The sequence below is a fragment of the Argentina silus genome, assembly GCF_951799395.1.
Source record: "Argentina silus genome assembly, contig: scaffold_770, whole genome shotgun sequence".
NCBI lineage: Eukaryota > Metazoa > Chordata > Actinopteri > Argentiniformes > Argentinidae > Argentina > Argentina silus.
In genome coordinates, this window is record NW_028152644.1 from 1 (window position 1) to 12,081 (window position 12,081).

The 12,081-nt window shown below is 52.2% G+C and overlaps 1 protein-coding gene across 1 annotated transcript; it reads right to left on the reverse strand.

Annotated features, from left to right (window-relative positions):
* Positions 1–421: 421 nt before the first annotated feature.
* LOC310824710 (nuclear pore complex protein Nup93) lies at positions 422–11,547 on the reverse strand (the record flags this gene model as incomplete). The annotated part of the gene is made up of 15 exons (XM_083697971.1): positions 11,477–11,547; positions 10,082–10,174; positions 9,701–9,840; positions 7,150–7,282; positions 6,853–7,010; positions 6,373–6,538; positions 6,177–6,270; positions 5,524–5,715; positions 4,707–4,833; positions 4,439–4,511; positions 3,951–3,995; positions 3,026–3,142; positions 2,686–2,804; positions 1,873–1,990; positions 422–505 (listed from the first exon to the last, which is right to left on the reverse strand). Coding segments are annotated over exons 2-15 (1,638 nt in total), but the record flags the coding sequence as incomplete, so codon positions are not given.
* Positions 11,548–12,081: the final 534 nt, after the last annotated feature.

Sequence of the window (12,081 nt, forward strand, 5' to 3'; positions counted from 1 at the left end):
ACACAGAGAGAGAGAGAGAGGGAGGGTATTGTTAGGATTTTATCAATGTCAGTACCAGTTCTGGTTCTTAGTGTGCAGTCTCTCTATATTTAATACATTTTGGAATATGGAATTTATTAAAATGCTGTAAAATATGACTTCATTATTCATATTGTAGAATGCAGAATGATGAGCTTTAACAGTCAGTCGTTGCCCCCCCCCCCCCCCCCCCCCCCGTCACCTCCCCTTTAAGACCATCTCTCTCTGTCGTCACCGACCGGACCGTGTTTCAGAACCAGTACCCAGAAGGAACCGGGTCTCGCCACCCGACCCCATTAACAGAACGGTCTCACGTCCCACCTGATGCAGCTGTGGTACTGAAACAGCTGTGGTACTGAAACAGCTGTGGTACTGAAACAGCTGTGGTACTGAAACAGCTCACCTCGTCACTGAAGTTCCTGAAGGCAGCGACTCTCTCCTCTACACTGTCCTGACTGAGAGGGACCAGCTTCAATCTCTCCATCACCTGGGGGGGGGGGGAGGGGGAGGGGCAATGGGAGAATGAGTTTGGGAGGAGTTGGTGAGTAATTACCTCTGTCTGTGTGGTCCAGGACCTCCAGAGGTCTCCCCAGGGTGTTAGAACAGAGTGGTTCTGGATTATCAAACCCAGACTCACGTTTATTCATGTCAAAAACTTTTGTTTATAGTAATAGTAGTAGTAGTAGTATAGTAGTAGTAGTAGTAGTATAGTAGTAGTAGTAGTATTGTATTAGTAGTAGTATAGTGTAGTAGTACATACATCGTAGGCCCTGTCTGTGTGGCCTGTGTGGTATTAGTATAGTAGTAGTGTAGTATTAGTATAGTAATAGTATAGTACAGTACAGTAGTATAGTATTGTATTAGTAGTAGTATAGTATTGTATTAGTAGTAGTAGTAGTAGTAGTAGTAGTACGTACATCGTAGGCCCTGTCTGTGTGGCCAGCGTGGTATTAGTATAGTATAGTACAGTAGTATTAGTATAGTATTAGTATAGTACAGTAGTAGTATAGTATTGCATTAGTAGTAGTAGTAGTAGTAGTAGTATAGTAGTACGTACATCGTAGGCCCTGTCTGTGTGGCCAGCGCGGTATTAGTATAGTAGTAGTATAGTATTAGTATAGTACAGTACAGTAGTAGTAGTAGTAGTAGTATAGTAGTACGTACATCGTAGGCCCTGTCTGTGTGGCCAGTGTGGTATTAGTATAGTAGTAGTATAGTATTAGTATAGTACAGTACAGTAGTAGTATAGTATTGTATTAGTAGTAGTACGTACATCGTAGGCCCTGTCTGTGTGGCCAGCGTGGTATTAGTATAGTAGTAGTATAGTAGTAGTAGTAGTAGTAGTATAGTAGTACGTACATCGTAGGCCCTGTCTGTGTGGCCAGCGTGGTATTAGTATAGTAGTAGTATAGTAGTAGTAGTAGTATAGTAGTACGTACATCGTAGGCCCTGTCTGTGTGGCCAGCGTGGTATTAGTATAGTAGTAGTATAGTAGTAGTAGTAGTAGTATAGTAGTACGTACATCGTAGGCCCTGTCTGTGTGGCCAGCGTGGTATTAGTATAGTAGTAGTATAGTAGTAGTAGTAGTAGTAGTATAGTAGTACGTACATCGTAGGCCCTGTCTGTGTGGCCAGCGTGGTATTAGTATAGTAGTAGTATAGTAGTAGTAGTAGTATAGTAGTACGTACATCGTAGGCCCTGTCTGTGTGGCCAGCGTGGTATTAGTATAGTAGTAGTATAGTAGTAGTAGTAGTAGTATAGTAGTACGTACATCGTAGGCCCTGTCTGTGTGGCCAGCGTGGTATTAGTATAGTAGTAGTATAGTAGTAGTAGTAGTAGTATAGTAGTACGTACATCGTAGGCCCTGTCTGTGTGGCCAGCGTGGTATTCATCAAAGAAGGTGAGGAGGTCCAGCAGCAGGTAGAAGGTTCCGGCCACAGCCTTGTCTCCCGCCACGCCCTGGGTCCTGTACCTGGAGAGGCAGGACAGAGGGGGACACACCTCAATCTGGGGTCCACTGGGGGGGGGGGTGGTGAGTGTGTGTGTCTGTACGTGTGTGTGTGTGTGTGTGTGTGTATGTGGTATGTGGTACGTGTGTGTGTGTGTGTGTGTGTGTGTGTGGTGTGTGTTGGTACGTGTGTGTGTGTGTGTGTGTGTGGTGTGTGTGGGTGTGGTGTGGTGTGTGTTGGTACGTGTGTGTGTGTGTGTGTGTGTGTGTGTATGTGGTATGTGGTACGTGTGTGTGTGTGTGTGTGTGGTGTGTGTTGGTACGTGTGTGTGTGTGTGTGTGAATGTGGTATGTGGTACGTGTGTGTGTGTGTGTGGGTGTGTGTGTATGTGGTACGTGTGTGTGTGTGTGTGTGTGTGTGTGGTGTGTGTTGGTACGTGTGTGTGTGTATGTGGTATGTGGTACGTGTGTGTGTGTGTGTGTGTGTGTGTGTGGTGTGTGTGGTGTGTGTGTGTGGTGTGTGTTGGTACGTGTGTGTGTATGTGGTATATGTGTGTGTGTGTGTGTGTGTGTGGGTGTGGTGTGTGTGGGTGTGGTGTGTGTGGGTGTGGTGTGTGTTGGTACGTGTGTGTGTATGTGGTATGTGGTACGTGTGTGTGTGTGTGTGTGTGTGTGTGGTGTGTGTTGGTACGTGTGTGTGTGTGTGTGTGTGTGTGTACCTCTCGGCGATGGCCAGGGCGGTGTTCTTCAGGCGTTCCTTGTTGGACTGGGCTGCGCTGACCTGAGAGATCACTGGACTCAGCAGACGGTTCATCAGCTCCAGAACCTTGTCTGGGTTCTACAGACACAACACAGTGAGGGGTTACCTTTACATTTACCTCCACATTTACCTTTACATTTACCTTTACATTTACCTCCACATTTACCTTTACAACGTTTAGCAGAAGCCTTTATCCAAAGTGACTTACAACAAATACATTTGTTTAAGTAAGTGAATCATCTATCCAACAGTCATCATAAGACAAAGGGTGTGTGTGTGTGTGTGTGTGTGTGTCTCACCTTGGCCAGCTCGTACAGTTTAACAGCTTCTTCAAACAGGCCCTTGTTCTCGGCCTCCAGGGCCACCTTGGTGATGATGGCCCGCGTGTCCCCCGCAAACCTGTCAATCACTCCAGGCTGGGGGAGGAGCCACACAGAGTTGGAGCAGAGGAAGTGTGTGTGTAATGAGGGAGGTGTGTGTGTGTGTGATGAGGGAGGTGTGTGATGAGGGAGGTGTGTGTGTGTGTGTGTGTGTGATGAGGGAGGTGTGTGATGAGGGAGGTGTGTGTGTGTGTGTGTGATGAGGGAGGTGTGTGTGTGTGTGATGAGGGAGGTGTGTGTGATGAGGTGTGTGTGTGTGTAATGAGGGAGGTGTGTGATGAGGGAGGTGTGTGTGATGAGGGAGGTGTGTGTGATGAGGTGTGTGTGTGTGTGATGAGGGAGGTGTGTGTGTGTGTGATGAGGGAGGTGTGTGTGATGAGGGAGGTGTGTGTGTGTGTGATGAGGGAGGTGTGTGTGATGAGGGAGGTGTGTGTGTGTGTGATGAGGGAGGTGTGTGTGATGAGGGAGGTGTGTGTGTGTGTGATGAGGGAGGTGTGTGTGATGAGGTGTGTGTGTGTGTGTGATGAGGGAGGTGTGTGTGTGTGTGATGAGGGAGGTGTGTGTGTGTGTGATGAGGGAGGTGTGTGATGAGGGAGGTGTGTGTGTGTGATGAGGGAGGTGTGTGATGAGGGAGGTGTGTGTGTGTGTGATGAGGGAGGTGTGTGATGAGGGAGGTGTGTGTGTGTGTGATGAGGGAGGTGTGTGTGTGTGTGATGAGGGAGGTGTGTGATGAGGGAGGTGTGTGTGTGTGTGATGAGGGAGGTGTGTGATGAGGGAGGTGTGTGTGATGAGGGAGGTGTGTGTGATGAGGGAGGTGTGTGTGATGAGGGAGGTGTGTGTGTACCTTTCTGCTGCCGTCCTTCTCCAGCCTCCCCAGCAGCATGTCAAACTGTGGAGACAAGAAACACACACTGAGAAAGGAGTCACACACACACACACACACACACACAGTATGGTGAAACCAGTTCTAGTAATAACGTGTTCCTGTCTTCCTGGTGCATTGAGAGACGTGTTCTGGTAGAAAGTCTGAGTTGTGATGACGGTTGTATCGTTGATTCAGTTCCTTCAGACTAATGTACTCATTTGTTAGTTGCTCTGGATAAGAACATCTGTTAAATGACTAACATGTGATTAAACTAGTTTATATGTGATTAAACTAGCTTTATGTATATGTTTAATCCAGTTTCTATGTGCATGATTAAACCAGTTTCTATGTGCATGTTTAAACCAGTTTCTATGTGCATGATTAAACCAGTTTCTATGTGCATGATTAAACCAGTTTCTATGTGCATGATTAAACCAGTTTCTGTAGTTTCTCTGCGGTCCACTCACCTCCCGGCTCTCGATCACCAGCTCGCTGACGCAACGAGTGAACATGTTCTCTCCTTGGCTGTCCTTCTCATTCCTGGACCCACAGAACACACCGTCAACAACCAGCCTCGATTAACCAGCCTCGATTAACCAGCCTCGATTAACCAGCCTCGATTAACCAGCCCCGATTAACCAGCCCCGATTAATCAGCTGCACAACTCACACAGTTGCTAAACAGAGTGTGTGTGTGTGTGTGTGTGTGTGTGTGTGTGTGGGGGGGGGGGTGTACCGTAGGAAGTAGAAATACTGCAGTGCCTCTCGGGGGTCTGTGGACTCAAACTTGCGAGTGTAGAGCATCAGCAGACGGATGAAGTTCAGTCTCTGCACCATGGGGGGGTCCCCTGCCTCCTGACTCACTAAACACACACACACACACACACACCATCACAGACAGACAGACATGGGGGGGTCCCCTGCCTCCTGACTCACTAAACACACACACACCATCACAGACAGACAGACAGACATGGGGGGGTCCCCTGCCTCCTGACTCACTAAACACACACACACACACACACACACACCATCACAGACAGACAGACATGGGGGGGTCCCCTGCCTCCTGACTCACTAAACACACACACACACACACACCATCACACACACACACCATCACAGACAGACAGACATGGGGGGGTCCCCTGCCTCCTGACTCACTAAACACACACACACATACACACACCATCACAGACAGACAGACATGGGGGGGGGGGTCCCCTGCCTCCTGACTCACTAAACACACACACACACATACCATCACAGACAGACAGACATGGGGGGGGGTCCCCTGCCTCCTGACTCACTAAACACACACACACACCATCACAGACAGACAGACATGGGGGGGGGGGTGACCTGCCTCCTGTCTCACTAAACACACACCATCAAAGGCAGACATGGGGGGGGTCCCCTGCCTCCTGACTCACTAAACACAACAACACTTTAACAGACAGACAGATAGACAGGTCTTACACAGCTGACCCTAACCCTAACAGACAGACAGGCAGGCAGGCAGGCAGGCAGGCAGGCAGGCAGGCAGGTCTTACACAGCTGGGCGTTCTGTCCAGAGGACTTGAGCAGCAGCCTGAGTTGGTACAGGACCAGCGCCACGTGAACAGCATGACTCCTTAGACGCTCGACCCGGAATAGAAAGGCCACAGCCGCCTCGAACTGGGCCGTCAGGAACAGAACCTGGAAGAACAGGAAGGGCTGCTGGCTGGCCGAGAAGTGGGACTCGCCTAGGACCAACCCAACAGAACTCTGTTAGCAGGACCAACCCAACAGAACTCTGTTAGCAGGACCAACCCAACAGAACTCTGTTAGCAGGACCAACCCAACAGAACTCTGTTAGCAGGACCAACCCAACAGAACTCTGTTAGCAGAACCAACCCAACAGAACTCTGTTAGCAGGACCAACCCAACAGAACTCTGTTAGCAGGACCAACCCAACAGAACTCTGTTAGCAGAACCAACCCAACAGAACTCAGCGTTCGGTGGTATTTTTTTGCGCAATTTGACATGAATAAACGCAAGTCGGGTTTCGATGGTGTGATCCGACATGAGTCCAGAGGAGACGTAGTCCTGTCAGCTGTTCTAACGTAGTCCTATCAGCTGTTCTAATGTAGTCCTCTCAGCTGTTCTAACAGTAGCGTAGTGATGACCTCACAGCTGTTGTGAGGCAGCGTAGTGATGACCTCACCGTAGTCTTCCAGCAGCTGTTTCTGGAGCTGGGCCAGGGTCAGTCTGTCCTGGGGGGCACTGCTCCCATCCTCATCAAAACACACCTGGTTCAACTGGGGACACACACACACACAGTTAATTAAGCTGTTTTACTGTATCGTACAGATCTATCCAATCCCCTCGTGTCTACAGGAGAGCCGGCGTGGGCCAATCACCTTGAGCCAGAGGTAGTCCTCCGTCTTGTCAGCCACGTCCCCGTGGTTGTCAGTGACATCACACTTCCCTAGGAGGCAGTAGACTGCCCGCTTGTACGGGTCAGCACTGTTCCTCAGAACACGCCGGTAGTGGAGGCGGAGCTTATTCTCTGTGGCCGGGGCCAGGCTGCCGGAGGGGGGGGAGGAGAGAGGAGGGAGGAGGGAGGGAGGGAGAGAGGAGGGGAGGGAGGGGAGGGAGAGAGGGGTGGAGGGAGGGGAGGAGGAGGGGAGAGAGAGAGGGGTGGAGGGAGGGGAGGAGGAGGGGAGAGAGAGAGGGGTGGAGGGAGGGGAGGAGGAGGGGAGAGAGAGAGGGGTGGAGGGAGGGGAGGAGGAGGGGAGAGAGAGAGGGGTGGAGTTAAATTAGCTTCCATCCAAATGAGAGCAGAGCATTCCTACCTGGCTGGTGTGTGTGTGTGTGTGTGTGTGTGTGTGTGTGTGTACCGGCGGTCAGGGCTGCCCATGTACTCAGTGAACCAGGTCTTGAAGTCTCCCAGCTGGTGCTGGGCTCTGTTCACCACACTCATGGCAGCTGCCTGGTCTCCACATCGCAGGCAGTAGTACACCAGGGCCCACACAGGATGACCTTCCACCTCCCCGTCCTGACACACACACACACACACACAATATCACACTGAGACACACCAAGAGACGCACACTTACGAACACCATCTACAACGCTATTTAGTAGTAAAAATGTAACTGTGAAGTGTGTGTGTGTGGGTTAGGGTTAGTGTGTACCTGCATCCCAGGGAGGGGTCCGGGCAGCTTGATGTTGAGGAAGCTGCGGACCAGCTGGTACGTCCCCGGGACCCCCCCCAGCTGAGCCTGGTGCAGGTTCCCAAATACAGTCACCATGGTGTAGTTCTTATAGCTGCAACACACACACACACACACACACACACACACACACACACACACACACACACACACACACACACACACACACACACCATGGTGTAGTTCTTATAGCTGCAACAAATGTAGCTGTGAAAACGTCAGTAACATTTCATCTTATCCATGTATTCATATATCCATGTATTCATATATCCATATATCCATGTATCCATGTATTCATATATCCATGTATCCATGTATTCATATATCCATGTATCCATATATCCATGGATGTGTTCCAATTCCAGGTCTTTCACAGCGACCTGTCCAGGAGTTCTGATTACAATAACAGGGGCTGACATTTAATTCTGTTTTACAGGCTGAAGCATTCCTGTCTGGAAGCATCTAGTTCAGAGAAACCTCAATGGCCTGATCATTATTTATAATGAAGCCCCCCCCCCCCCCCCCCCACCTGTTCTCTAGGAAGGTGAGGCCCTGGGTAATGAAGCCCCCCCCCCCTCACCTGTTCTCTAGGAAGGTCAGGCCCTGGGTAATGAAGCCCCCCCCCCCTTCACCTGTTCTCTAGGAAGGTGAGGCCCTGGGTAATGAAGCCCCCCCCCCCCCCCCCTCACCTGTTCTCTAGGAAGGTGAGGCCCTGGGTAATGAAGCCCCCCCCCCCCCTCACCTGTTCTCTAGGAAGGTCAGGCCCTGGGTAATGAAGCCCCCCCCCCCCCTCACCTGTTCTCTAGGAAGGTCAGGCCCTGGGTAATGAAGCCCCCCCCCTCACCTGTTCTCTAGGAAGGTCAGGCCCTGGGTAATGAAGCCCCCCCCTCACCTGTTCTCTAGGAAGGTCAGGCCCTGGGTAATGACGCCCCCCCCCCCCCCCCCTCACCTGTTCTCTAGGAAGGTGAGGCCCTGGGTAATGAAGCCCCCCCCCCCCCCCCCCTCAACTGTTCTCTAGGAAGGTCAGGCCCTGGGTAATGAAGCCCCCCCCTCACGTGTTCTCTAGGAAGGTCAGGCCCTGGGTAATGAAGCCCCCCCCCCCCTCACCTGTTCTCTAGGAAGGTCAGGCCCTGGGTAATGAAGCCCCCCCCCTTCACCTGTTCTCTAGGAAGGTCAGGCCCTGGGTAATGAAGCCCCCCCCCCCTCACCTGTTCTCTAGGAAGGTCAGGCCCTGGGTAATGAAGCCCCCCCCCTCACCTGTTCTCTAGGAAGGTCAGGCCCTGGGTAATGAAGCCCCCCCCCCCTCACCTGTTCTCTAGGAAGGTCAGGCCCTGGGTAATGAAGCCCCCCCCTCACCTGTTCTCTAGGAAGGTCAGGCCCTGGGTAATGAAGCCCCCCCCCCTCACCTGTTCTCTAGGAAGGTCAGGCCCTGGGTAATGACGCCCCCCCCCCCCCCTCACCTGTTCTCTCGGAAGGTCAGGCCCTGGGTAATGAAGCCCCCCCCCCCCCCCCCTCACCTGTTCTCTAGGAAGGTCAGGCCCTGGGTAATGAAGCCCCCCCCCCCCCTCACCTGTTCTCTAGGAAGGTCAGGCCCTGGGTAATGAAGCCCCCCCCCCTCACCTGTTCTCTAGGAAGGTCAGGCCCTGGGTAATGAAGCCCCCCCCCCCTCACCTGTTCTCTAGGAAGGTCAGGCCCTGGGTAATGAAGCCCCCCCCCCCTCACCTGTTCTCTAGGAAGGTCAGGCCCTGGGTAATGAAGCCCCCCCCTCCCCTCACCTGTTCTCTAGGAAGGTCAGGCCCTGGGTAATGAAGGCCCCCCCCCCCCCCCCCCTCACCTGTTCTCTAGGAAGGTCAGGCCCTGGGTAATGAAGCCCCCCCCCCCCCCCCTCACCTGTTCTCTAGGAAGGTCAGGCCCTGGGTAATGAAGCCCCCCCCCCCCCCCCTCACCTGTTCTCTAGGAAGGTCAGGCCCTGGGTAATGAAGCCCCCCCCCTCACCTGTTCTCTAGGAAGGTCAGGCCCTGGGTAATGAAGCCCCCCCCCCCTCACCTGTTCTCTAGGAAGGTCAGGCCCTGGGTAATGAAGCCCCCCCCCCCCCTCACCTGTTCTCTAGGAAGGTCAGGCCCTGGGTAATGAAGCCCCCCCCTCACCTGTTCTCTAGGAAGGTCAGGCCCTGGGTAATGAAGCCCCCCCCCTCACCTGTTCTCTAGGAAGGTCAGGCCCTGGGTAATGAAGCCCCCCCCCCTCACCTGTTCTCTAGGAAGGTCAGGCCCTGGGTAATGAAGCCCACCCCCCCCCCCCCCTCACCTGTTCTCTAGGAAGGTCAGGCCCTGGGTAATGACGCCCCCCCCCCCCCCCCCTCACCTGTTCTCTAGGAAGGTCAGGCCCTGGGTAATGAAGCCCCCCCCCTTCACCTGTTCTCTAGGAAGGTCAGGCCCTGGGTAATGAAGCCCCCCCCTCACCTGTTCTCTAGGAAGGTCAGGCCCTGGGTAATGAAGCCCCCCCCCCCCCTCACCTGTTCTCTAGGAAGGTCAGGCCCTGGGTAATGAAGGCCGTCTGCATGTCAACAGCAGTGCGACTCTTCAGAGTGTCTTTCGCCGGGACCAGCAGAACGTCTGTCATCTGCTTCACCATCACCCACATGTCTGACACACTCTGGACACACACACACACACGCTTTTGTAGTTTGAACCAAACTTTAGAATTGTCACTAAAAGTACCAGGGGTAGGAGGCATGAAGGTGTGTGTGTGTGTGTGGGTGGTGGGTGGGTGTGTGTGTGGTGTGTGTGTGTGTGTGTGGTGTATGTGTGGTGTGTGTGTGTGTGTGTGGGTGGTGTGTGTGTGTGTGGTGTATGTGTGGTGTGTGTGTGTGTGTGTGTGTGTGTGTGTGTGTTACCTTGTCGTCCAGGCTGTCTGCTACGGAGGCACAGAGGTCTCCCAGGTTGGGCTGGACGTGACCGCTCATCATCTTCTCATTGAAGACGTAGATCTGAGGGGGGGGGGCAGAGGGAGGGGGGGGGGGGGGAGGGACAGATATCAGAGTCAGGAGCGCAGGGTGAAGTGGTAGAGGAGGAAGAGGAGGAAGACGTTCAGGAGGTCGTCGAGGAAGATGAGGAAGATGACGCCCGCAGGCCAAGTGACGACATGACGGACAGATGGTGCTCAGGGATGAGGGACGGAGGGATGAGGGACGGAGGGATGAGGGACGGAGGGATGAGGGCTGCAGTGGTCTGAAGCTGCTCCTCGCCATTAAAACACCCGAACCAACATTTACACCACCGGGGGCGGGGGGGGGCAGTCCCTCCCTCCCTCCCCCTGCAGCCAGGCAGAGGAGTTACCCATCATGCTCTCTGACAGCCGATCAATGACTTTGATCTGTTGAGGCCTTGATTGGTGTGCCCCTGTTACCATAGAGACAGAGCTGCTGTGACCTCAATGGGGGAGCTCGATTTATGAAACCATATTCTTCTGTTAAAGCGTCATGTGACCCTGTAATCCAGTGGACGCTCTGAACGCCCTGATCAGTCCTGACGTTCCAAACTGCCCATGTGAGTCAATTCCTACAACTCCCAAGATTCCCCTCTCCCTCCCACGCCAGGTCCTTCTGTTCAACAGCTCTAGAACACAGGGTCAGAGTAGAGCAGAGCAGCAGGTCAGAGCAGAGTAGAGTAGAGCAGAGTAGAGTAGAGCAGAGCAGAGCAGAGCAGAGTAGAGCAGAGCAGAGTAGAGCAGAGTAGAGCAGAGCAGAGTAGAGCAGAGTAGAGCAGAGTAGAGCAGAGTAGAGCAGAGTAGAGCAGAGTAGAGCAGGTCAGAGTAGACATATTTTAACGCGGTACGAGTGGTTTTTTAGAAGGTAAACACAGTTTTTTGATATCTAGGATGAAATGCTGATGGTTGGAGACGGTATGCATCGTGGACTGACCATGAACGTGGATTTAGAGTAAACTTCCCTTTGAAGTTCCGGAAGAATCTTTGAGTGTGTGTGGGAGGTAAAAGCAGTGGAAATGGGAGGTATAGAGGGTTAGTTCTAGTGTTAATGGTATAGTGTGTGTGGGAGGTATAGAGGGTTAGTTCTAGTGTTAATGGTATAGTGTGTGTGGGAGGTATAGAGGGTTAGTTCTAGTGTTAATGGTATAGTGTGTGTGGGAGGTATAGAGGGTTAGTTCTAGTGTTAATGGTATAGTGTGTGTGGGAGGTATAGAGGGTTAGTTCTAGTGTTAATGGTATAGTGTGTGTGGGAGGTATAGAGGGTTAGTTCTAGTGTTAATGGTATAGTGTGTGTGTGACCAACCTGTCGTCCGTACGCCACCTCCACACTGTCCAGAGCACTCCTCCCTGGAACCCCCACATCACTCACAATGCTGGGCTGGAACACACACACACACACACACACACACACACACACACACACACACACACACACAGTGAATGAAGGAATGATTCCCACATTAACCAACAATGACAAACACATCCTTACTGACATTCCACTAGGCCTGAGCCTGGGTGTGCCTGTGTGTGTGTGTGTGTGTAAGAAGCTGTGTCTAGAAGCTCTGTAGAGCTGTGTGTGTGTGTATTTGGTACAGTCTCCTGTCTAAATATTAACCAACAGTTACATATTCCATGTCTGACCTGCTGGTTTTGGACCCCGCCCCCTACTGTGTGTGCGTGTGTATTCAAGCATGAGGTCAGGTCACAATGGCTTTCACGCTACATTGGTCATGACTCTGCAATTATGAACTACAAAGATAGCGAAAACACACACACACACACACACACACACACACACACACACACACACACACACACACACACACACACACACACACACACACACACACACACACACACACACACACACACACACACACACACACACACACACACACACACACACAC